This window comes from Nycticebus coucang, chromosome 4 (assembly GCF_027406575.1).
Source record: "Nycticebus coucang isolate mNycCou1 chromosome 4, mNycCou1.pri, whole genome shotgun sequence".
NCBI classification, from domain to species: Eukaryota; Metazoa; Chordata; class Mammalia; order Primates; family Lorisidae; genus Nycticebus; species Nycticebus coucang.
In genome coordinates, this window is record NC_069783.1 from 136,611,175 (window position 1) to 136,636,325 (window position 25,151).

General features: G+C 50.8%; 4 gene segments (V, D, J or C); all 4 read right to left on the minus strand.

Moving 5' to 3' along the window:
• Positions 1-2,377: 2,377 nt before the first annotated feature.
• LOC128584457 (immunoglobulin lambda variable 4-69-like) lies at positions 2,378-2,883 on the minus strand. The segment is given in 2 exon segments: positions 2,378-2,712; positions 2,820-2,883. Coding segments are annotated over 2 exon segments (384 nt in total).
• Positions 2,884-12,304: 9,421 nt separating this feature from the next.
• On the minus strand, positions 12,305-12,857 carry LOC128584928 (immunoglobulin lambda variable 4-69-like). The segment is given in 2 exon segments: positions 12,305-12,639; positions 12,753-12,857. Coding segments are annotated over 2 exon segments (366 nt in total).
• A 1,816-nt stretch (positions 12,858-14,673) lies between these two features.
• Positions 14,674-15,253, minus strand: LOC128584458 (immunoglobulin lambda variable 8-61-like). The segment is given in 2 exon segments: positions 14,674-14,993; positions 15,097-15,253. Coding segments are annotated over 2 exon segments (366 nt in total).
• An 8,617-nt stretch (positions 15,254-23,870) lies between these two features.
• LOC128584459 (immunoglobulin lambda variable 4-69-like) lies at positions 23,871-24,404 on the minus strand. The segment is given in 2 exon segments: positions 23,871-24,205; positions 24,313-24,404. Coding segments are annotated over 2 exon segments (384 nt in total).
• Positions 24,405-25,151: the final 747 nt, after the last annotated feature.

The following is a 25,151-nucleotide window of genomic DNA, read 5'->3' on the forward strand; positions in this document are numbered from 1 at the left end:
GCACTCAGGTCCTCCCATGTTTTCTCTTTGTCACTGATCTAGACTCCCCACTTTCCCCCCCATAGGTCACAAAGAATGCTGTCTTCCTCCTGGGGCACACCCATTACCACATCTGCTCACCACCTGTCCTCTGACCTCCCCCTGCTCACTTTATTTCACTTTTCCACATAAACCTGGGGCCTCGGTCCCCCTAAGGCTGTCTCTGCAGGACCCACACTGCAGAGAGCACAGCCCCTAACAGGACATCGGGGCCTGGGCTGCCCACAGCTGAGCCTCCTTCTCACTTCCCTTCTGCCCCAGCCCTAGGCCAAGCCAGAGCCAGGCCTTGCAGAGGCTGAGCCTACACGTCCCTCAGGGTCAGACTTCACTGTCACAGTCAGTTCCTGAGGGGCAGACGTGGAGTTGGAGATTCTGTCTGAACAGACTGCTGGAAGTGCTTTCTGATCATCCCAGACACACACTGTCTGCCTATTAGACAGTTATCCTCGCTCCTCCCAGCCTTTGGTCACTAATCCACAGTGGAGGATTAAAGACCTGGATACCACAGAAAATTCCAAGGCTGAGGAGCCCATCATAGTGTAGGAAGGAGCAGAGAGCAGCTCCCCTGGTGGCTCTTGGCAGATGCTGGACCAGGTGACAGCTCTGTGTGGGCTGCGCTTTTATCCCTTAGGCTCCAAGAACTGAGATTCATTCCAGCATCATCTCAATTAAAGAAACACAGAGGGGAGAGAATAGGGTTCCCAGAGATTAACAACAGGAATGTAAGTGTGAGGAGTCCCAGAGCCATCTCCTTACAGGGAGGGCTCATGTGCACCTGGAACCCAGGAGTCCCCTGCGGACACACTTTGAGGATTAAGAAGACCCAGATTTCCTGAGGCTTCAGAATTCAGGGAATGATTCAGAAGCTTAATCCAGGTGCAGGCAACATCTAGTGGGCTGGACAGGGGGGCCCTTGGCCTGTCAGGTCACCTACATTGCATTTCTATTCCTCGCCATACCCCACTCACATGTGGGGGGCTCTTATAGCCTCTGGAGACAAAAGTTCTACTTGCACAGGAAGCCAGTGAGGGAAGGTGGGATTCTCTGTGGCCTGAAGAGGGTGAGCCAAGGTAAGAGCCTCAGGCTTTCTGGGAGCAGTGACAGCACAAGCCACAACCTGAGCAGAGGTTGGCACAAGGTGGGGACAGAGGAGGGATGGATTTGAGGGGAACATGAGGGATACATCACTGTGTCACTTCCCCATGGATGGGAGTTCGTGGTGGCATTGGGTTATAATCAGCTCTAATAGTGATGGTCAGCTTGACCCTGTCCCAAGAGGTGAGGGGTATCAAGGAGGCCCTGGTGACAAAGGAGAATCAGGCTAAACCTCAGAAACTCCCAAAACTCCTGTCTGGTCACAATGTTTGTATTTCTTTCTGGGAGCCCTTGGTCTCCATACGTTCCATAGTCTGTGACACTCTCTGTGCAGTAGAAACTAACCTTGGGACGTGGGCACATCATGAGCTCCACAGGGAGGGTGACACAGGTGCAAGTTGGGGCATTTCTAGTCTCTGATGTCCCACAGACCCACTGTCACAGCCTGGACTTTAGAAAAACTCCAATGAGGCAGGAGAGGGGAGGACAAAAGCCTGTGGTCTCAGGGAAAACTACTCATGGGGTCCCCGTGATCCTGTGTGGGATCAGCTATAGGAAAGTCACATTCATAGGATCTGCGTCCCCCAACTCCCCTGGAGCAAGCTCAGCAGATCCGTGCAGAGGTGGAGTCTCCACTTCCCCTCTCACCTCCCACAACGAGGTTGCTGCCTCAGCGCCATAGCTGTCCCCACATCCACCCTCTATCCTGATGTGACAACTATAGCTGCAGGAACCCATGAGTGAGCCAGGCCAGCTGTGTGCCTGGAATTCCTCCCTGACCCATGTCCTCAGCTGCATTTCAAATCCCCCTGCCCGGTCCCCAGGGTATAGGGAACCCTGAGCACAGGTGACTGGGAGGGAAGAGGAGGTCTCTACTCTGACAACTGGAAGAACACAGTCCACGGGGTAGGACTGTCCACCTGCTGAGATGGTCCCTGGGTCCTGACCAACACATGAGCCAGGAGAGGCTCATTTTTCATGTTTCCTGGACAAGGCCAGCCCCACAGGCTCTCGATTTATCACATGTGGATAAACAGGCAACATTTCAGTGTCATCAGGGGGCTTTGGGTTTTGCCTTTGGTTTTCCTGAGACTTCAAAAACTTTGGTGAGAAATTGAGAGTAGAAATATTTTAAACACCAAAGGTCTCCTAAGTACAGTTTGTGAATATGGAACATATTTTGAATTTTGAAAATTGTCAGAGAGAAAGCTCCAGCGCAAGCTGAGGTTTTTGTCCCACTTCCTCATCTGCCCGTGTCACTGTGAGCAATAGCACTGCTGTCATAGCTCTGACAGTAATAATCAGCCTCGTCCTCAGACTGGAGGTTGGAGATGGTCAAGTAGCGGTCAGCCCCAGAGCCGGAGCCAGAGAAGCGGTCAGGGATCCCGTCCCCATTGCTGCTGCTCCCAGCACTGCTAATCCACATCAGGTACCGAGGGGCCTTCCCCGGCTGCTGCTGGTGCCATGCAATGCCATAGCCACTGTGTCCACTGTCCAGGGTGCAGGTGAGCTTGACCGAGGCTCCCAGGGAGGCAGATGCAGAGGGTGGCTGAGTCAGCACAGGCTGGGAGAGGGACCCTGGAAACACAGACACCTATTATGACCTGGAGAAAGGACAGGAAGAAAGGACAGTCCTGGCATGGGTTTGAAAACTGGGGGTTCATGGTGCTGAGGACCGTCCTGACCTGTGCAGTGAAGGAGGAGGCTGAGGAGGAGAAGTGGGGTCCAGGCCATGGTGCGAACACCCCAGAACTCTGCTGAGGCAGACACCCTACAGGTCTCTCTTATCCCCCCTCTAGCCCCAAAGGAGAGAGAGGGGCCCTGCATGCAAATGTGCTGCTCTTCCCCTGCCCAGCCCAACCCTCCCTGGGCCTGTGTGAGCCACAGTGGCTGGGTGACATTTGTCTGAGGGCTGTCCCTGGGCTGGGACTAGCCTGAGCCTTCCCAGGGGCCCAAAGTGGGCAGGGATAGCTTCTGGCTACAGTGAGCCCAAAGCTAGGTGTGGATCCCCAGCTGAAAGGTGGAATCTGTGTCCACAGATCCCTCAGGGACAGGCCCCCAATATCCCCTGTGGCCTGGGCCTAGTCCTGCGTGTCTGGGACAGATGCCAGGTGGTCCTGACAGAGGTTTCTGTCCCCACCAGGGCCTTGACCACTGCCTAATCCTTGCCCAAGAGCAGAGCCAGACCCTCCTCAGGGCAGCTCCTACCTCATTGCAGGCCTTAGTTTTCTGTTTCTACCTCCCCAGTTGGAACAAGACCTACAGCTCACACCACATTGAGTGGAACAGGTGTCACCTGCGTAAACTGTGCATGAACTAAAATGTCCATTAGCTGAGAACAGGACAGGTCAGCCACGATCCCACTTCCCAGGCTTCTTTGAAGCTGGTTTCTCTCTCCCCACTGAATCCCTCAGGAGATCACACACAGGGAGCAGAGTGAGCAGTGTCTGGGGGATAAAGGAGCAGGCTGGGGGCCCCTTGTGTTCACTTGAAAGTGAAGAGAAACCCAGGGAGGAGGAGAAGGTCCTCATAGTGATCAAAAAAGGGAATCAGCTCACTTGGGTCTTCTTCTTAAGTGTGAGATCAGAGAAGTTCAAGAAAAATAGAGCATGTTACTGAAATTTTCTTAAAAGGATATTTTAAAAGTCCATGCCTTTTTTATGTAAATCTTTTAGTAATTAGTTGAGGAACTCATAGCAGAGCAGGGGTGTGAAGTGAAAGGAAACATCCCATGATTCAAAAGGAGAAGAGGGAATCAGACAGAAGAAAGGGGAGGGGTGGGGATTGTCTTCACTGAACACAGGACTGGAGGAGAAGCCAGTGGGGAGATTGGGCTGGAAGCAGAGGTGGGGTTGAGTCAAGGAGGCTTGGGGTGTGTTTGCTTTCATTCCAGTATTTTTCCTTTAGAAAGTAGAGTCTCTCCCAGCTCCTCGGCTGTCTTGTCTGGTCTTCCTGCATAGACTCGGAATCCTTCTTTAATCAAAATTCTTTACTTCTCTTTGGAGAGGTTTCTTTTCTGTTTTCATTTGCTAGTGGGTCTCCTTGTTTTCCATCATTCTTATATATTTGGTGACATTGAGGCGTAGGTGTGGAGGTCTGGGGGAAGCACCTTCTATAAATGCAGAATCCCAGGCCCCACTCCAGTTGCCCTGAGTCAGAGTCCACATGTGACAGGATCCCAGGTGATCCCTGTGCCCAGGAATGTCTGAGAGTCTCTGGTCTGACAGAGGCAGGGAGGTGCCGTTGGGTTTGGTGAAGGACTGCTCCTCGTGCCTCTGTCTGCTCTGCCTCTCGCCAGTGTGTCCAGAAAAGTACCGCCCTGCGTCCCAATTTTTAAGTGGCAGGCTGAGCATAACGCACTTGAGGCTTCCCAGCAAGTGTGGCGGCAGCTCCCCGTGAGCTCGCCCATCCCCAGAGATGACCTGAAGCCTTGTAATAACGATGTGATCTTTTCATCTTCACTTCTTGATGCCAGTGAACAAGGGAAATAATTATAAGTTGTAAGTTCTCATCAGTACTTATCTTATTCATAATATTAAGCAATACTTACATACTTTTGTATTTTAAAGATGGGGGAATCACTGTGTTAATCCTAAGTGACAATTATGGGCATAAGGTAAAGAAACAGGGGCCCCCATATGGTCATATTTGTGGAGGAAGTGAGGGCCAAGATGAGACAAATGCAATCAAATTTGGACACACTATGATGTTGCTTGTTTGGTACATTTGTGTTCTGGGACAACAGTCACGACGCGGCCCACACTGGGCAGCCTAGAGCAACAGAAATGCGCCGCTCTGGAGGCCAGTCCTGCAAAGTCCAGAGACGGGGGTCCATGTGCTCTGGCCCTCTGGGGACATCCTACCTCCCTCTTATCAACAGTGGGTGGTTTGCTGACAGGGTTGGGTGTCCCTTGGTTTGCAGCCACCTAAGTCCCTTCTCTGCCCTCACCGTCACATGGCGTCCTCTCCACGTCCTTCTGTATTATCAGAACACTAGTCACACCGAGTTAGGAGGCACCACAGTCCTGTAAATGGCCTCCTCTCTACTAACTTCACCTGCAATGATATTATATTTTAAATAAGGTTGAAAACGCATTTGTGTAATTTAGCATTACTGGGGGGTAGGACTACAATTTATCTTAGAAGATGGATTTATTTAATTATACCCATAGACAGGAAGAATCATTTTTACAATTTTATTTAAACATATTTAAAAATATTTTGAAATGTCACGCAACGACACGTTGCATTCACATGTTTTATACTGTAAAAATGGGACCGAATGGAATAAACTTTATTATAATTATATACAACAAAAGCTCCTCTTCCCTTTGCTCTAAGTTGACAATAGGAACATCACTGCAGACGCTTCTTTCTGAAGGAAATGTGTTTGATGTTAAGCTTTAGATCTGACCCAGCTGATGTTAATCTTTAGATCTGATTTTAGATTTTTCTAGCACAGGATAATTAAATACTGCTCTTTTTGGTTTACATCCTTCTGAATCATCCAGAAATATCCTCCACTATGAGACTCAAATTAATTCAGACCCTTCTGTTCCATTCACCTTTCTCTCTGAGGATATTTAATCTGTAGGCTGCCCTGAGAGTTCAGCTGTCTGGTCATGTGATCCTGACATCCCATGATCACATTTGACTGACCCAGGCTCAAAGGTCAGTTTATGTCTTGTTCTTCCTCTGACCTGTGCCGAGAGCACCCCCGAGGTGCTGCAATAGTCCTCAGCCTGGACCATGGGCTGGGACCCAAGAGGGGTCAGGACAGCTTTGCCCCCAAGGAGAGTACCTGAGAACTCCCTGTCATTCGGGAGTGTTTGAGGCTTATGTCATAAATTAATGTCTTGGTGACTTGGCCAGCCTTCTGCTGGATCCAGGAAGGACACTGACCACTGGTGGCTGCTCCAGTGCTGGAGCCACAGGTGAGAGTGACCATCTCTCATGATATGTAGGAAGCTCTTGGGTCACCACAGCCTGAAGACATACTCTGAACCCCAAATCAGACTCATGATAGGACTGAGGAAGGAAGACAGAGGGACCCCTTCAAAGGCTGGTCTCAGAAATCTTTTTGTACCTGGGCAAAGAGTGAGGAGGAAGAGGAGTCCAGGCCATGGTATAGCCTTTCCAGAAGTCTTCCAGACCCACACTGTTTCTGGACTCTGGGATGGCTCTTTGATCTCCTCCTCAGCTCCGTGGGAGGAGGGTGTGTGTTGGGTTGTGCATTATGGGAATATGAGCCCTTCACCAACAGCACCAGCACCATCTGATTCTGTGTCACCCAGCCCAGTGAGCAGGAACAGTGTCAGGCAGACTGGGGGCTGTGAGCTCTGAGTTGGCCCCTTAGGAGGAAGCACCTGCTGTTCCCTCTAACTCAGGCCAGTGAGCTCAGGCCCAGGGAGCATTAAATTTGAACATTTGACTTTTCCAGACCTGGCTCAGCCGTGAGGAGACCCACAGCTCCCCCTGCTGCGCTGAGGTAACTGTCGTTCGTACTTTCTTTACTTCAGTGAAGCATCTTCCCTAGTGCCTGAAATTTAGTTTCATATTTACTTGTACTCGAGTCTTTACAAAATGTTCTATTAGAAAAACCTTTTATTTCATTAAAACATTTGTTCTATACTTTACATTTAGTTTTTATTATTTGTACATTTTTCTGAGACTTTATCTTTTGCCATTTGTTTCAAAAATATCTGAAAAAGCTGATGACAAGAATTTTCTGATTTCTGACTTACACACATCAGTCATACAACTTCATCACCAGATCATCTCAGTGCCTATGTCTGCGGATCCTGTTTTCCTCTATTCCCTGTTCTTGATACGACAAGTGATTTCTTATTGTATCTAAGACATTTCGGATATTATATCATGACACTCCTGGAGGTTTTGTCAATAGAGTTGAAATATCCCCTGGTGTTTGTTTATTAGTTTTCTCTATTGGTTTTCATTTTGTCACTTTGGGAAGAAGTGATACACATTGCTTTTGTAAGTATTTACTTTCAGATTTTGAAGTCAAATTGTATTGAAAATAAAGTTTCCAACAATCTGTTTTCCATCTGCTGAAATGGTCCTGAAGCCTCATGTCTCTCTCATCCTGTGTCATGATCTTCCTCCTTGAAGGTGGCCACATAGGCCCCAGTGATGCTTATGACTTGAGGAAGGGGAATTGCACTTTTGGTCTGAAGTGATGTCTTCACTAGATGAGCCTCCCACGTACACTTAGTGACCTATGTCCTGCATTTCTTCTCTGGAAACGTTGGGGCTGAAGGAGGAGCTGCAGGAGATCTTCACATTCTGCGTCAACAATGGAGTCTTCCCCAGAACTGCCCCCAGCCCTGGGAACACTTTTTGCCTCCACAGGTGATACGACTTCAGGTCTTCTGTGTGGGTCATTAGTGGGTCTTCTCCCCAGCAGTGAGCCCCTACTGTTCGATCCTGCAATTACACTACTGGGTATATATCCAGATGACCAACAATCACTTTACAACAAAGACATTTTCACCGGAATGTTTATTGCAGTCCAATGTATAATTGCCAAGTTATGGAAGCAGCCCAAGCGCCCATCAACCCACGAATGGATTAACCAATTGTAGTATATCTACACCATAGAATAGTCTGCAGACATAAAATAGATGGAGATTTTACCTTTTTTGTTTACATGGATGGAGCTGTAAAATATTCTTCTTACTAAAGTATCTCAAGAAGGGAAGAAAAAGTATCCAATGTACTCAGTACAATTATGAAACCAATATATAATCACTCACACTTTCGCATGAAATATAAAACACAAGTATAGTCCAGGATGAAGGAGGGACGAGGAGAAGGGGGGGGAGAGGGTGGGTGCAGGGAGGGTAATCAGTGGGATCTCACCTGTGTTGTATATTGCAAGGGTACATGTCAAAACTATTAAGAATGGAGTATAAATGTCTTAACACGATAATTAAGTGAGGTGAAGACTATGTCAACCAGTTTGATGTAAGGATTCAAAATTGTAAATAAAATCAGCACATTGTACCCCATAAATGCATTAATCTACACAGTTATGATTTAATAAAAAATTAAGAAGTAAAAAAAAACAGGGTTTCGAGTCAGCACACCCTGGGAGCTGCTGGTCCTATAGGAAAAGCCACACCCAGTGTCACGACTGCTTCCAGGACGACATGGAGGCCACCTCCCCCCAGGTGCAGGAGCTACAAGTGGTTGGGTCAGCAGAGACTGAGCCCAGGATTCTGAACTTCAGGACAGACACAGGGGGACAAGAGTGAGTCAGTGGACAGAGACACACCCAGGGTCCCTGGTCCTTTTATCCCCAGCCTGATGCCTGGATAAGTAAGAAGGGAAGAGAAGGAGTGCGGCCACGCCTGATGGAGACCCCCACACAGCTGTGGATCCTGAGGACCAGGGCTTGGAACCCTCTTAGTCACTCTTAGCCCTTCCAGAAGCCCAGGGGGAGGGAAGAACCATTCATGCAAACCACTCTCCCCCTGGGCTGTCCCAGCCCTCCTTGGCCTTTACCTGCCACCGCTGCCTGGAAAGATTACCCTGGGAGAGATGGGCCTGGGTGGGCCTATTCTTTGGTTCTCCAGAGGCCTGTGAGGACACAGCTGCTGGCCCAGTGAGCACAGGGCAGAGGGCTCAGACCAGGCCAGGTGGAACTCCCAGCTGGGACAAAAGCTCAGGCCTCAGAGACAGGCCACAGTGTCCTCTGCTGCCCAGACCAGACCTGCCCATGTGTCCCGTCTGCCCCTCTGTGCACTGTGTCCTCCCAGAAAGGATGCAGCTGGGCAGTTTCCATGCCCCACACATGTTAGCCTCAGGTGTCTGCACAGCCTCCTGGCCCTGGGCTCCCCTGGCCAGTCCATGTGAATAGGAAAGTACTGGGTGCCTGGCTCCCCTGTTGGCAGCAGAGCAGGAAGCCCAGTGGGGACAAGGCAGCCCCTCTCTCCAGGGCATCAGGAGCTGCTCCTCTTCCTCCTCCCTGGGGCAGCGCAGAACCTGCTCCCCAGGCGGCCAGGACCTGCCCTCAGGTCCAGCCTCTCCCTCCAGTGCACACTTTCCCCCACCCAGCCCCCCACTGACACAGATTGCAGATAGAGAAGAATATGAATGAAAAATATTTGCTCATCCCAGGCACACTTCCTAGGGCAATGCAGAAACTGAGTGTGACTGTGAGGGAGAAAATGGAGGTGGCCCTGGGGGTGCTCGTCACTGACGCTTCTCCCTCCTCCCTGGACACTGACAGGACATTAGCCCATTTCAAGGTTAGACTCAGCACCCTCTACTCAAACCCTGGGCACATGGAGTGAACACTCCTCCCATCTCAGACACAGAGTGTGGGGACAGGGCCTGGGACAGAGGCCCTGGACCGTAAGGGGCCCTCAGGCAGCCTGGAGTCCTCACCTGGCCAGAGCCTCAGTGAGCACAGGGAGGGAGCAGGGGAAGGGAGGAGTCCAGGTGTGGGGAGCACCTCTGCTCTGCTCCCCAGGCCCCTAGTGGAGCCCTGATGCCCCATCTGCTCACCCTCCCCTTCCCCTGGGCAGAGGAGGCCCCTTCTTCAAATCTGTGCTTCTCCCCTGGGCTGTACTGCCCCACTCAGTAGAAAGCGTGACCTGCCCCTGGGAGCTGGTGCTGGGACACAGACACAGGGAGGGTGTGACCTGTACACCCCAGAGGCCCTGGGAGGGACAGCAAGAGGGACAGATGGCTCTGCATAAAGGACAGTCACCATGGTTGTTCTGTGATTTTCTCCAGGGCCCCTCAGGAACAGGCCCACGTCTTCTTCAACTCAAGGGTTCTGGACCTACTAGGTCTTCTCTTTGTCACAGCTCTAGTCCCCATGGGTCCTCTCACTAAGTGTCACAAAAGGGAATCTTTTCTTCATGCTGCACCCCATTACCACATCTGCCCCACACCTGTCCTCTGACCTCCCCCTGCTCACTTCACTTTGCTTTTCATCATAACCCTGGGGCCTCAGCCCCCTAAGGCTGTCTCTGCAGGACCCACACTGCAGAGACCTCAGCCCCTGATGGGACAGCTGGGCCTGGGTCGCGCACGGCTGAGCCTCCCTCTTGCTTCCCTTCTGCACCAGCCCTCAGCCAAGCCAGAGCCAGGCCTTGTAGATGCTGAGCCTTCATGTCCCTTAGGGTCAGACTTCACTGTCACAGTTTCTGAGGGGAAGATGAGCAGATGGAGATTCTGTCTGAACAGACTGCTGGAAGTGATTTCTGATCATCCAAGGCAGACACCATCTGCCTGTTAGACAATCACTCCCCCACCCCGAGCCCCTGGTCACTAATGGGGCATGGAGTGTTGGGAATCCTGCTGGAGCAAAAAAGCCCAGGAGCTCATTAGGAAGCCAGAATGAGCAGGGGGCAGAGAGATAGTAGGTCCCATGGTGGCTCTTGGCAGATTCTGCTTGACCAGGTGACAGCTTCTGTGAACTGTGCTTTTTATCACTGTTATCCCACCAAAACTAATGTTCATTCCAGCATCTTCCCAACCAAAGACACACAGAGAGGAAAGAATCAGGTTCATGGGATTAAAGTAGGGAAGGTGACAGTGAATAGCCCCAGATCCATCTCCTACATGAGGGCTCATCCTGCACCTGGGAATCCAGGAGTTCTCTGGGACACACTGTAAGGATAAGGAGGGCCCAGCTTCCCTAAGGCTTCAGAGCTCAGGGAATGATCTAGAAAGACTTACACATGTGCAGTTGACATATAGGTGTTCTGGGCAGAGGGGACTTGGGTAGCCATGTCACATAAGCTGCATTTTTATCCCCAGTGATACCCCCACACACATGTGGACAGCTCTTATAGTCCCTGGAGACAAAAGTTCCATTTGCACTGGGAAGCCAGTGAGAGGTGTGATTCTCCTTGACCCCATGAAGATGAGGCAAGTTGAGAGCATCAGACTTTCTGGGAGCACAAGTGACAGCAGAATCCACAACCTGAGCATGTGTTGGTCAAAGGCAAGGACAGGTGATGGAAGGATTTGATGGTGACCATGAAGGGTAGACCTTGGTCTCATCCACCCATGGATGGGAGCTCTTCGTGACATTGGGTTGTATTCAGCCAATTCAACCTGACCCTGTCCCTAGAGTCAAAGGTATCAAGGAAGTCATGTGACAAAGGAGAATCCAGAGAACCCCAGAATATCCAAGACTATTGTCTGGTCACAGACTCAGGCTTTCTGTCTGGGGACTCTTAGTACACAGGCTCCATAGTCCCCTGCAATGACCAGTGCACACCATGAGCTCCCCAGGGAGAGTGACATGAGGCACACATTCAGACACTTCTGGTCCCTGTCCCATAGACTCACATCATATACTGGACTCTTGAAAAGTCCCAGTGAGGCAGGAGAGGAGCAGACAGAAGACAGTGTCGAGGGTTCAGGGAAGCCCGTCCATGGGGTTCCCATGTTCCTGAGTGGGATGAGACACAGGAAAGTCTCATTCTTGAGACCTGCATCTCCCAACTCCCCTGGAGCAGGCTCAGCATTTCCCAGGAGAGATGGAGCCTTCCCTTCCCCTCTCACCTCCCACAGGAGGTTTGCTGCCTCAGGCCCATAGCTGTCCCCACACCCACTCTCTATCCTGAGATGACGGAATCAGCTGCAGGAAAACATCAGTGAGCCAGGCCAGCTCTGTGGTTAGAATTCCTCCCTGACCTGTGTCCTCACCTGCATTTCACATCCCCCTTCCTGGTTCCTAGGACGTAAGGACCTCAGGCAGCCCTGAGCACAGGTGACTGGGAGGGAAGGGGAGGTCGCTGCTGTGACAAATGGAAGGGCACCGTCCATGTGAAGGACTGTCCACTTCCTGAGATGGTCCCTGGGTACTGACAAAAATGTGAACCCGCAGAGGTTCATTTTCCACGTTTCAAGTGAAAAAGGCCAGCCCCACGGACAGTGGTTCTAGACCATTTGAACTAATAGTCAATGTTTAGTGTTACAGGAGGTTTTTTGTTTTCTTGTTTGTTTGTTTTTTCATTAATGTTATAGTTTTCCTGAGACTTCAGGAACAGTAAGTGGAAAACTGAGAGAAGAAACATTTTAAATGAGAGGTGCTTCCAAGTACTGTTTGACTCCATGGAACATGTTTTAAAATTTGACAATTAACACAGAACAAGACCCTGAGCAGGCTGAGGTTTTTGTCCCACTTCCTCATCTGCCTGTGTCATCGTGTAAAAACACTGCTGTCACCACTTCCACAGTAATAATCAGCTTCATCCTCAGACTGGAGGTTGGAGATGGTTAAGTAGCGGTCAGCCCCAGAGCTGGAGCCAGAAAAGCGGTCAGGGATCCCGTCCCCCTTGTCGGAGCTTCCATCACTGTAAAGCCACATCAAGTACCGAGGGGCCTTCCCTGGCTGCTGCTGGTGCCATGCACTGCCATAGCCACTGTGTCCACTGTCCAGGGTGCAGGTGAGCTTGACCGAGGCTCCCAGGGAGGCAGAAGCAGAGGGCGGCTGAGTCAGTGCAAGCTGTGAGAGGGACCCTGGAAACACAGACACCCATTATAACCTGGAGGAAGGACCAGAGGGAAGGCCATGGCATGGTTTGGGAAGTGGGCTGGGGAGGGTGGGTCGGGATGCTGAGGACCGTCCTGACCTGTGCAGTGAAGGAGGATGATGAAGAAGAGTGCGGTCCAGGCCATGGTGCAGACACCCCAGAGCTCTGCTGAGGCAGACACTCTGCAGGTCTCTCTTATCCCCCCTCCAGCCCCAGAGAGAGGGGCCCTGCATGCAAATGTGCTGCTCTTCCCCTGCCCAGCCAAACCCTCCCTGGGTCTATGTGCAGCCCCAATGTCTGAGTATCATTTCTTATAAAAGTGAGTGTATACTGGGCCCGGCCTGAGTCTCCCAGGGGGCCAGGGAGGACCCAGCTGCTGACTCCAGTGAGCTCTGAGCAGAGCCAGGGACCAGGTGTCTGGCTTCCCAGCTGAGCCCCAGAGAGCCCTCGGTGACGGCCCCACAGCGCCCCCTGCTGCCCATGTCTAGATCCAGCGTGTCTGTGACCAGATGCCAGGGGGTCCTGACAGAGGCTTCTGCCTGTTCCAGTGTTGCAGGAAAAGGGCGAATTAAAACAGACACCTACACCAAGAGTATAGAGGAGGGAACCTTTAATTGCTGGAGACAACTCAGGTGCCTCAAGGCATAAAATGCTGAGTTCCGAGGAACATTTTATTTCCAGGCTCTTTTATACCTTTTTTTCCTTCAGTTCAACATCAGCTACATAGTTACGGCTACAGATGTTAGAACCCAGGGTACTGTTGTTAGTTACAGAGTCTGTTTTCCTTTGGCTTTTCCAGGTTGTTCTGCTCAGTGTAACGTGTGTTCTTCTCTTAGAGGAGGAGTTCTTCCGCAGCTGCCTGCTGCTTTCTCGGGATCACTAACAGGTATGAGATTTATTTCTCTTTCCTCATTCTTTCTTTTGAGACCCCATCACTCAGGAATGGGGTCTCATCTCATTTCTTGTCGGTATTTATAGCTCCTTGATAATATCACTGAGCTACAAGCATTTGGCTTGCGTTCTCTTTTATCACAACTGCAGAGACTGTGCCTTTCAGAAACTACATAAAGGGAGGTAATAAGCGAGGCAAAGGCAAACATCTTCCAATCATAAAAACAAAACTTATCATCATAGTTTTCAATCTTCTTATTTTCACATCTCGCTTTTTTCTTTCAGTTGAAAAGCATAAACTGGGAAACCTAACAGTTCCCTGGTCTCTGGGGGCAGCAGGAAGAAGGAGGGTTTGACCACACCTATGACACGACTCTCGCACCATCACCAGGAAGCAGAACGTGGGCCCCGTGTCTGCAGATCGAGCAGAGACCTGGGGGAGCCGCCCAGTTAATGCTGATCCCTGGACAGTCTCCAGCACAGTGGTTCTCAGGCTTCCTAATGCCTCAAACCTTTAATACAGTTCCTCAAGTTGTGGCGACCCCCAACCATAAAATTACTTTTGTTGCTGTTACATAACTGTAATTTTGCCACTGTTATGACGGCCAGTAGCAATGACCTTCATAAGGTAAATATCTGATATGTAGGATGGTCTTAAGCGACCCACTGGTTGAGAACCCCTGGTGTAGGCTGAGGAGTCGCATTTGTAACGAACTCCCAGCTGATTATATCCTCTCAATACTACATCAAATATTCCTTGGTGTCCATAGTGAAATCACTGAGGATGTGTCTGTTCATGCTCCTTGAATAAGAAGAGGCTTGCTGGTCGTGTTGGCTGTTTGGGTGTCTGGGTCTCACTGTGGGTTTATGTATTTTGGAGCACAGCCCCTTCCCTAGTATCCCATGCAGAGAGGGAAAGAGGGAGCTAGCCTTGGAGGAGTCACACTGGGGAGGTGGATATACCCTGGGACAGACTGGAGGAGGCACATGGCAGTGACCCCTGGGTAGGAGAAGGGGCAGGGAGACGCTGAGGCTGTGGGGTCTGCCTTTCCCACCAACGCACTTCTCTTCTGCTGGGGAGGGCTCAGGCGCTGTAGGCAGCAGGTGTTTTTTGCACTTCCCCGGGGGTTTAAATCACTGTGGAAATGCCACCACCCACGTACAGTGAACAGTAATAATCGCTCTCATCCTCAGCCTGGGCCCCTGTGATGGTGAGGGCGGCTTTGTTCCCAGCAATGGAGCCTGAGAAGCGACCAGGGACTCCAGAGGGGCGGTTGTTCGTGCTGTAGATAAGCGTTCGTGGAGACTGGCTTGGTGCCTGCTGGTACCAGCCTGGGTAATATCCCGTAGAGACTGACCCAGAGCTAAGGCCACAGGTGAGTGTGGTCGTCCCTCCTGGAGACACTGACAGTGACGGTTCCTGGATCACCACAGTCTGAGATTCAGCCCCTGCAACCCACAGGAGAGACACAGTTATTGCTATGGCGATGAGGGTCACCCTGAGTCCCTACTTTCTGTGGCCTACCAGGAATACAGAGTCCCTTCCCCTGACCTGAGCTGTAGGCGAGCAGCCCAAGAAGGAGCGTTGTCCAGGCCATGGTGAAGACACTCACAAAGATTTGATGTCCCCAGACTCCTCAGCTGGGAATTGGTGTCCTTGGGTCCTTTTCATGCCTCCCCAGAACAATTAGCAGGAGGAGGCTCTTCATGCAAATCAGTTTCACTGCTCTTCCTGCCCCAGTGTTCACGCTGATGTCCGCTGGCAGAGACCTTGAGAGAGGCAGGTGCTGGAACCCCAGATAGACTAGTACCTACAAGGCCTGAGATACTGAGGGGTGGGGCCAAGGTCTCACCAGACTCAGCTCCTGGCAAGCCCCCGGTGACCTGAGTCCCAGGGTATCTGACTGTGGCTCAGCACCTCTTCATATCTGCTCCTCCAGCGTCCATGGTCATCGCCACACAGGGAGAGCACACGTCATCCTAGCTTCAGCTCCCTGCTGTTACGTCAAACTTTCTTGACGTAACTGGAGTTCTGCTTACTTATATATTGGATAACATTTTTTCAGCTGTCAGCTACATTCATAAATAACATGGGAATTTTCTTTTTTTTTGTCATGAATATGGGCTATATGTTTGGCTGCTATCTGATCACTAGGACTGAATCTTTATTAATAGTAGAAATCATGTTTCCATAGAAGGGAGTGAAAACATATCTGATGTCCAAAATTCACTGTTTCTAATAGGACACACTTTCTGACATTCAGATAATCTTTCAGTTTTTTTTTAATTAAATCATAGCTGTGTACATTAATGCAGTCATGGGGTACAATGTGCTGGTTTTATATACTATTTGAAATGTTTTCATCAAACTGGTTAAAATAGACTTCACCGCATTTTCTTATTTATTCTGTTAAGACTTTTATACTCTACACTTACTAAATTTAACATGTAACCTTGTAAAATGCACCATAGGTGTGTTCCCACCAATTACCTTCCCTCCAGCCATCCTCCCTCTCTTCCCTCCCCCTCTTCTTGGGCTATAATTGGGTTATAGCTTACATAAGAAAGCTATAGATTAGTTTCATAGTAGGGCTGAGCATATTCGATTTTTTTTCTTCCATTCTTGAGATACTTTGCTAAGAAGAATATGGTCCAGCTCCATCCATGTAAACATGAATAGGTTAAGTCTCCATCTTTTATTAAGTTTGCATAATATTCAATGGTGTACATGTACCACAACTTATTTATTTATTTTTTTTTTTTGTAGAGACAGAGTCTCACTTTATGGCCCTCGGTAGAGTGCCATGGCATCACACAGCTCACAGCAACCTCTAACTCCCGGGCCTAAGCGATTCTCTTGCCTCAGCCTCCCAAGCAGCTGGGACTACAGTCGCCCGCCACAACGCCCGGCTATTTTTTGGTTGCAGTTTGGCCGGGGCCGGGTTTGAACCCGTCACCCTCGGTATATGGGGCCGGCGCCTTACCGACTGAGCCACAGTTGCCGCCCTACCACAACTTAGTAATCCATTCATGAGTCGATGATCACTTGGGCTTCTTTGTGAATATGAATTGGGCTTCAATAAACATTCCAGTGCAAATATATTTGTTATAAAGTGATTGTTGGTCTTCCAGATATGTACCTGGTAGAGGAATCGAAGGATTGAATGGAAGGTCTATTTTTAAATCCCTAAGTGATCTCCAAAGATCTCAAATGCATTTGCAAGAAAAGGACAAGTGATCCCATCTTAGGCTGAAGAAGACTGGCGTACAGCCTACAGACATATGAAAAAATGCTCATTATCCTTAATCATCAGAGAAATTCAAATCAAAACTACTTTGAGATATCATCTAACTCCAGTAAGATTAGCCCATATCACAAAATCCCAAGACCAGAGATTTTGGCGTGGATGTGGAGAAAAGGGAACACTCCTGCACTGCTGGTGGGAATGCAAACTAATATGTTCCTTTTGGAAAGATGTTTTGAGAACACTTAGAGAGCTAAAAAAAGACCTGCCATTTGATCCTACAATTCCTCTACAGGTATATACCCAGAAGACCAAAAATCACATTATATCAAAGATATTTGTACCTGTATGTTTATTGCAGCCCAATTCACAATTGCTAAGTCATGGAAGAAGCCCAAGTGCCCATCGATCCACAAATGGATTAATAAATTGTGGTATATGTACACCATGGAATATTATGCAGCCTTAAAGAAAGTGGAGACTTTACCTCTTTCATGTTTACATGGATGGAGCTGGAACATATTCTTCTTAGTAAAGTATCTCAAGAATGGAAGAAAAAGTATCAATTGTACTCAGCCCTACTATGAAACTAATTTATAGCTTTCATATGAAAGCTATAAGCCAATTATAGCCTAAGAATATGGAGAAAAGGGAAAAGGAGGGGAGGGCCGGGGAGGGGGGAGGATGGATGGAGGGAGGGTAATCCATGGGACCACAACTACAGTGCATCTTACAAGGGTACTTGTGAAACTTACTAAATGTAGAATATAAATGTTTTAACACAATAACTATGAAAAGGCCAGAAAGGGTTGAGTCCCCATGAGTAAGCACAGGGCCCAGGCCCAGGCTCGGGCTCCTTGGAGTGACTGGTCCTCCCTGAGCAGGTGTGTAGGGACTACAGGGCAGTCCTCCAGCGCCCCCTGCTGGTCTCAGCACACAGCTCCCCATGGTCCAGACACCTGAGGGCCCAGCTTGTCACTGCCGCTCCCCAGTCACTCTTTCTGTCACAGATGGATGGTCTTATTCCCCTACATTGTATTTCTGATAGAGCGTATTTTATTACTGTAACCTTTTTATTCTCAGAAGGAATCTTAGACTACGGGAGGTACACACATGTGCATTGATGACAACTCAAGGTCTTCTCTTCCCAACAGAAAATCCTGCAAAGATCATATGACTCCCCTGGTATATGATTTAAAGTATACACATATGTTAGTGTTACATAAAACTGCTCATACAGGAATACACTCTGACCACCCTCACATGAATCACCTCGTAGCAGAGTCTCCTGTGCATTTAGCTGTTTTAATTGCTCTGCTAGCAGGAAGCACAGCGTGGCTGAGGTGAGCAGCTGTGGGCCAGGCTGTGCCCTGTGTCAGAATCACACCCAGCCCACACTGACACTCTGGGACACCCCCTCACTCTGTCCTCACCCTCTACTCTCGGTACACACTCCTGTCTCCTGGGGACACAGCCCACAGCCCTCCATCCTTCCCTCCTGAGTTGTCTCAGAAGGGCTGTGAGGGGTTTGGGACTGAAGAATTCAGTATGTGATTGTCATTAACCACATCATTGATGATCAGCATGGAAAGTATTTTGTGTTGACAAATGACTATAGGTTCTTAGTTTAATAAAATGTCAGTTTGCATATGGGGCCTCCTTGCTCAGCACCTGCAGGCCCATCACATCCTTCTCCTCTGTCTCTGCAGGAGCCCGTGGGGTCTAGTCCATCCTACTGGTCACCTTCCCCAGGGCTCGTGCCCACATTCTTCTCTTGATCAGTAGACCCTGAAGTCTAAGCTGTTACTTAACATCTTATCTTGAATGAACTCAGAACCCCAAATAGCAAATGTCCAGACAGAAGAAATTATTGACCTTGGCTCAGACCCAAGCCTCTTCTTGGGATTTTAATTTAGGTGACTCCACCTCCTCACTCCTTGGATGTGGGCTGAGTGTGTCCTTTGTGCCAAGCCGTGCTCTGAACCCTGCAGGTGCAGCAGTGAGGAAACAGAAAAATAGCAAAGACAAAAGCCGTTCTCATGGAGTTCTGGTCCTAAGGACCCTCGACCCTCCTCAGACCCATAGGCATTTGGAGCCCATCTCGACTGCTCGGAGCCCCTCACACCCCCCAAGACATGGACACTGACCTTCTCCAAGCTTCGTCCACGCCCTCACTCCTCCTCCCTGTCCTGCTCCGGGTGCTGAGTGCAGGTGCCCATCCCCACTCAGCTGGGCGCTGTGGAGCAGCTTTGTACTGTCCCACCATAGTTACCTTATTTCATTTCATGCTAGACACCTCTGTCTGAGTAATAGTTCTAATACATGTATCGGAGAAAGTTATCTTTTTAAAAAAATGTCCAATAGATTCTATCTTCATGAAAATTAAGTAAAAATCTTCATTTTTTACAGTCCAGGTCCCTCTGGTCCTTGCTCTGGTGTCACTGTCACCTGCTGGCTCTCATCTCCTGCTGTGGTCAGGGCAGATGCAAATAGTCTGCAGCTGCAAAGGGGATACTGGACCCTGGACCCCCATGTTGCCTTTTCTTTAAACCCATAGCTGCCCCCTTACCCACCTCTACCCTGCTGTGACAGGTGAAGGTTCAAGTAGCAGCAGGTGAGCCAGGCCAGCCAAGTGCCTGGAATTGTGTCCTGACCCAAGTCCTCGGGCTGCATCGTTTTCCCTCCTATTTTCTGGTCCCTGGGATGGAGGGAGCCTCGGGCAGCCCTGAGCATGATGACTGGGGTTGGAATCGGCAGTCTCTGCCGTGACCCTTTTGGAAAGTTCTTAGAAATTGCTTAGAAATGTATTCTGCCAGCTGCCCTCACGTCCCTCCTCACGTCGTCCTCCCACAAGCCCTAGAGCAGCGACACTTTGCACTCCAGTTCTTTGCTACATCGTGACAATGGTGACGTTTGCCGCTCTAGTTCCAAATAGATTATTTATTTCCGTCTGCAACCTCATCAGCCTGGTCTGCACTGTACATATTTCCATTAGTACTGTGGTGACAACCAGTTAACAGTGTCTATGGGATTCCAAATCGCTTCTCTCTTGTCTTCCTCTGAGTCCTCTAAACTCTTCAAGCCTCTGCCCATTACCCAGTTCCAAAGCTGCGTCCAGATTTGGGGTGCTTTTAAAGCAGCAACTCACACCTCAGTACTAATTCCTGTGACTATCTATTTAGTATTGCTACTAAGTCACACTCCAGCCTGAGGAATTTATGGAGAAAAGAGGTTTCTTTGGCTCACTATTCTTCAAAGTTTGTGAAAGAATGGGCCCAGCATCTGATTTCAGTGGGAACTTCAGGAACCTTCGATCCAAGAGGAGGGCACAGAGGCTGGTCACATCACAGAGAAGGAGCCAGAGAAAGAAGAGGGAGCCGGGCTCTTTCCAACCACCAAGTCTCCCGTGAGCTAACAGAGGGAGAACTCGCTCATTACTGCAGGGAGGGCACAGGGCAGGCATGAGGGACCTGCCCCCTGACCAGAGCCCCTCCCCGCAGGCCCCACCTCCAGCCCCAGGGAGCTCATGTCCTGCTCACATAGCTTCCCTTCAGTCTCCCAAGTCTTTATTATCCTGCACAACTCTGCCATTCTTGGCAACAACACAAACGTTCCAGGAGTTCTCATTTGTAGGATTCTGGTCATCAAGCCCTATGGGCCTGGAAGTCCAAACCTAAGAAAGACACAGGGACAGCATGTGTGGGCTCATCCTGTGTCTGTCACAGGGCCTGGTACAGAGCCGGGCAGTGTCCATGTCTGAGTGTGCCTTAGTCTCAGGTGTCCACACAGCTCCTCCCCCGGGCTCCCCACCCACCTCCATGTGCAATTTACAGGGAAGTTCTGAGAGCTCGGCCTCCCTAAGGAGCCTCCCCTGAAGTTAGCAGAGTCACAAACCAAATGAGGACAGGGCAGCCCCTCCCTGCAGGGCACCAGGAGCTGCTCCTCTTCCTCCTCCCCGGGCAGAGCAGAGCCTGATCGCCTATGCCCAGGACCTGCCCTCGGGTCCAGCCTCTCCCTCTGCCCCCCCCTCCTCTCAGTCCCTCAAGACACAGTTTGCAGAAAGAAGGATGAATGAACGACTTAATGAAATTTGTCAATAGTGGGCACACCTTCCAGGGCGATGCAGACACTGAGTGTGATTCTGAGGGACAGAGGGAAGGGGAGCCCTGGGGTGCTGTTCCTGAACCTTCTTTCTCCTCATTGGGCACTGAGATTAGTTATCACCTTTGAAGGGAACTTCACACCCTAATTTGATCCTGAACCATGGACTAAACACTCCATCATCTCAGACACAGAATGTAGGGACAGCCCCTGGGTTGGGAAGCCCCAAGTCCTCAGCTGGACTGAGCGTCCGTGAGCAGATGTGAGGAGCACCACTGCTCTGCTCCCCAGGTCCCTAAGGAAGCCCTGATACCCCCATCTGCTCACCCCCCCACCTCCCGGTCAGAGGTGGCTCCTTCTTCAAATCTGTGTTTCTCCGCTGGGCTGTGCAGCCCCACTCAGGGCAGAGTGTGACCTGCCCCTGGGAGCTGGTGCTGGGACAGAGACCACAGGGAGGGTGTGACCTGCACACTCCAGAGGCTCTGGGAGGGACAGCGGGTGGGATGCAGAGCCCTGCAGGGAGGTTGCTGACTGTGGTCATCATGTGATCTTTCCGAGGACTTCTCAGGGACAGACCCAGGACTCCTGTGGCTTCAGCACTCAGGTCCTCCCATGTTTTCTCTTTGTCACTGATCTAGACTCCTCACTTTTCCCCCCTATAGGTCACAAAGAATGCTGTCTTCCTAATGGGGCACACCCATCACCACATCTGCTCACCACCTGTCCTCTGACCTCCCCCCGCTCACTTTATTTCGCTTTTCCACATAAACCTGGGGCCTCAGCCCCACTAAGGCTGTCTCTGCAGGACCCACACTGCAGAGAGCTCAGCCCCTAACAGGACATCGGGGCCTGGGCTGCCCACGGCTGAGCCTCCTTCTCACTTCCCTTCTGCCCCAGCCCTAGGCCAAGCCAGAGCCAGGCCTTGCAGAGGCTGAGCCCACAGCTCCCTCAGGGTCAGACTTCACTGTCACAGTCAGTTCCTAAGGAGCAGAAGTAGAGAGGGAGATTCTGTGTGAACAGACTGCTGGAAGTGCTTTCTGATCATCCCAGACACACACTGTCTGCCTATTAGACAGTTATCCTCGCTCCTCCCAGCCTTTGGTCACTAATCGACAGCGGAGGATTAAAGACCTGAATACCACAGAAAATTCCAAGGTCCAGGAGCCCATCATGGTGCAGGAAGGAGCAGAGAGCAGAGAGCAGCTCCCCTGGTGGCTCTTGAAATATTCTAGACCAGGTGACAGCTCTCTGTGTGGGTTGTGCTTTTTATCCCTTTAGTCCCCAAGAACTGAGGTTCATTCCAGCATCATCTCAATTAAAGAAACACAGAGGGGAGAGAATAGGGTTCCCAGGGATTAATGACAGGAAGATAAGTATGAGGAGTCCCAGAGCCATCTCCTTACAGGGAGGGCTCATGTGCACCTGGAATCCAGGAGTCCCCTGCGGACACACTTTGAGGATTAAGAAGACCCAGATTTCCTGAGGCTTCAGAGGTCAGGGAATAATTCAGAAGCTTAAGCCAGGTGCAGGCAACATCTAGCGGGCTGGACAGAGGGGCCCTGGGCCTCTCAGGTCACCTACATTGCATTTCTATTCCTCGCCATACCCCGCTCACATGTGGGGGGCTCTTACAGCCTCTGGAGACAAAAGTTCTTCTTGCACAGGAAGCCAGGGAGGGAAGGTGGGATTCTCTGTGGCCCCACGAGGATGAGCCAAGCTCAGAGCCTCAGGCTTTCTGGGAGCAGTGACAGCACAAGCCACAGCCTGAGCAGAGGTTGCTACAAGGTGGGGACAGAGGAGGGATGGATTTGAGGGGAACATGAGGGATACATCACTGTGTCACTTCCCCATGGATGGGAGTTCATGGTGGCATTGGGTTGTAATCAGCTCTAACAGTGATCATCAGCTTGAGCCTGTCCCTAGAGGTGAGGGGTATCAAGGAGGCCCTGGTGACAAAGGAGAATCAGGCTAAACCTCAGAAACTCCCAAAACTCCTGTCTAGTCACAATGTTTGTATTTCTTTCTGGGAACCCTTGGTCTCCATAGGATCCATAGTCTGTGACCCTCTCTGTGCAGTAGAAACTAACCTTGGGACGTGGGCACATCATGAGCTCCAGAGGGAGGGTGACACAGGTGCAAGTTGGGGCATTTCTGGTCTCTGATGTCCCACAGAGCCACAGTTACAGCCCGGACTTTAGAAAAACTCCAATGAGGCAGGAGAGGGGAGGACGGAAGTCAGTGCCTGTGGTCTCAGGGAAACCTGCTCATGGGGACCCCATGTTCCTGTGTGGGATCAGCTATAGGAAAGTCACATTCATGGGATCTGCCTCCCCGAACTCCCCTGGAGCAAGCTCAGCAGATCCCTGCAGAGGTGGAGTCTCCACTTCCCCTCTCACCTCCCACAGCGAGGTTGTTGCCTCAGTGCCATAGCTGTCCCCACATCCACCCTCTATCCTGATGTGACAACTACAGCTGCAGGAACCCATGAGTGAGCCAGGCCAGCTGTGTGCCTGGAATTCCTCCCTGACCACGTCCTCAGCTGCATTTCAAATCCCCCTGCCTGGTCCCCAGGATATAGGGAGCCCTGAGCACAGGTGACTGGGAGGGAAGAGGAGGTCTCTACTCTGACAACTGGAAGAACATAGTGCACGGGATAGGACTGTCCACCTGCTGAGATGGTCCCTGGGTGCTGACCAACACATGAGCCAGGAGAGGCTCATTTTTCATGTTTCCTGGACAAGGCCAGCCCCACAGGCTCTCGATTTATCACGTGTGGATAAACAGGCAACATTTCAGTGTCATCAGGTTTTGCTTTTGGTTTTCCTGAGACTTCAGAAACTTTGGTGAGAAATTGAGAGTAGAAATATTCTAAACACCAAAGGTCTCCTAAGTAGAGTTTGTGAATATGGAGCATATTTTGAATTTTGAAAATTGTCAGAGAGAAAGCTCCAGCGCAAGCTGAGGTTTTTGTCCCACTTCCTCATCTGCCCGTATCACTGTGAGCAATAGCACTGCTGTCATAGCTCTGACAGTAATAATCAGCCTCGTCCTCAGACTGGAGGTTGGAGATGGTCAAGTAGCGGTCAGTCCCAGAGCCGGAGCCAGAGAAGCGGTCAGGGATCCCGTCCCCATTGCTGCTGCTCCCAGCACTGCTAATCCACATCAGGTACCGAGGGGCCTTCCCCGGCTGCTGCTGGTGCCAAGCAACATCGTAGTAGCTGAGCTCACTGCTCAGGGTGCAGGTGATCTTGACTGAGGCTCCCAGAGAGGCAGATGCAGAGGGCGGCTGAGTCAGCACAGGCTGGGAGAGGGACCCTGGAAACACAGACACCCATTATGACCTGGAGAAAGGACAGGAAGAAAGGACAGTCCTGGCATGGGTTTGAAAACTGGGGGTTCATGGTGCTGAGGACCGTCCTGACCTGTGCAGTGAAGGACGAGGCTGAGGAGGAGAAGTGGGGTCCAGGCCATGGTGCGAACACCCCAGAGCTCTGCTGAGGCAGACAGGCTGCAGGTCTCTCTTATCCCCCCTCCAGCCCCAAAGGAGAGAGAGGGGCCCTGCATGCAAATGTGCTGCTCTTGCCCTGCCCAGCCCAACCCTCCCTGGGCCTGTGTGCAGCCCCAGTGTCCTCGTATCCTTTCTTGTAGAAGTGGGTGTATGCTGGGCCTGGCCTGAGGCTCCCGGGGGGCCAGAGAGGACACAGGTGCTGGATCCAGTGAGCCCTGAGCAGAACCCAGGGCCAAGTGTCTGGGATCCCAGCTGAGCCCCACAGAACCCTCCGTGATAGCTCCGCAGCGCCCCCTGCTGCACAAGTCCAAGTCCAGCATGTCTGTGACCAGATGCCAGGGGTTCCTGACAAAGGCTCCAGCCCCACCAGGGCCTTGACCACTGCCCACCCCCTGCTGAAAGGCAGTGCAAGATCCCTCCTTACGGGAGCTCTTACCTCATGTCAGTCCGTAGTTTTCTTTATCTGCCTCCTCAGGACACACAACTCATCCCACATTAAGGGGGCAGGGGTGTCTCCTGGACAAACTGCACATGAAATAAGATGAACATTTGCTGAGAGCAGGACAGGTCAGCCATGATCCCACTTCCCAGGCTGCTCTTGAAGCCGGTTTCTCTCTCCCAAACGGATCCCTCAGGAGATCACACACAGGGAGCAGAGTGGGGACTGTCTGGGGGATAAAGGAGCAGGCTGGGGTCACTGGAGTCACTGGGGAGTGAGGAGAGTCCCAGGGAGGAGGAGGCCCCTGCAGTTAT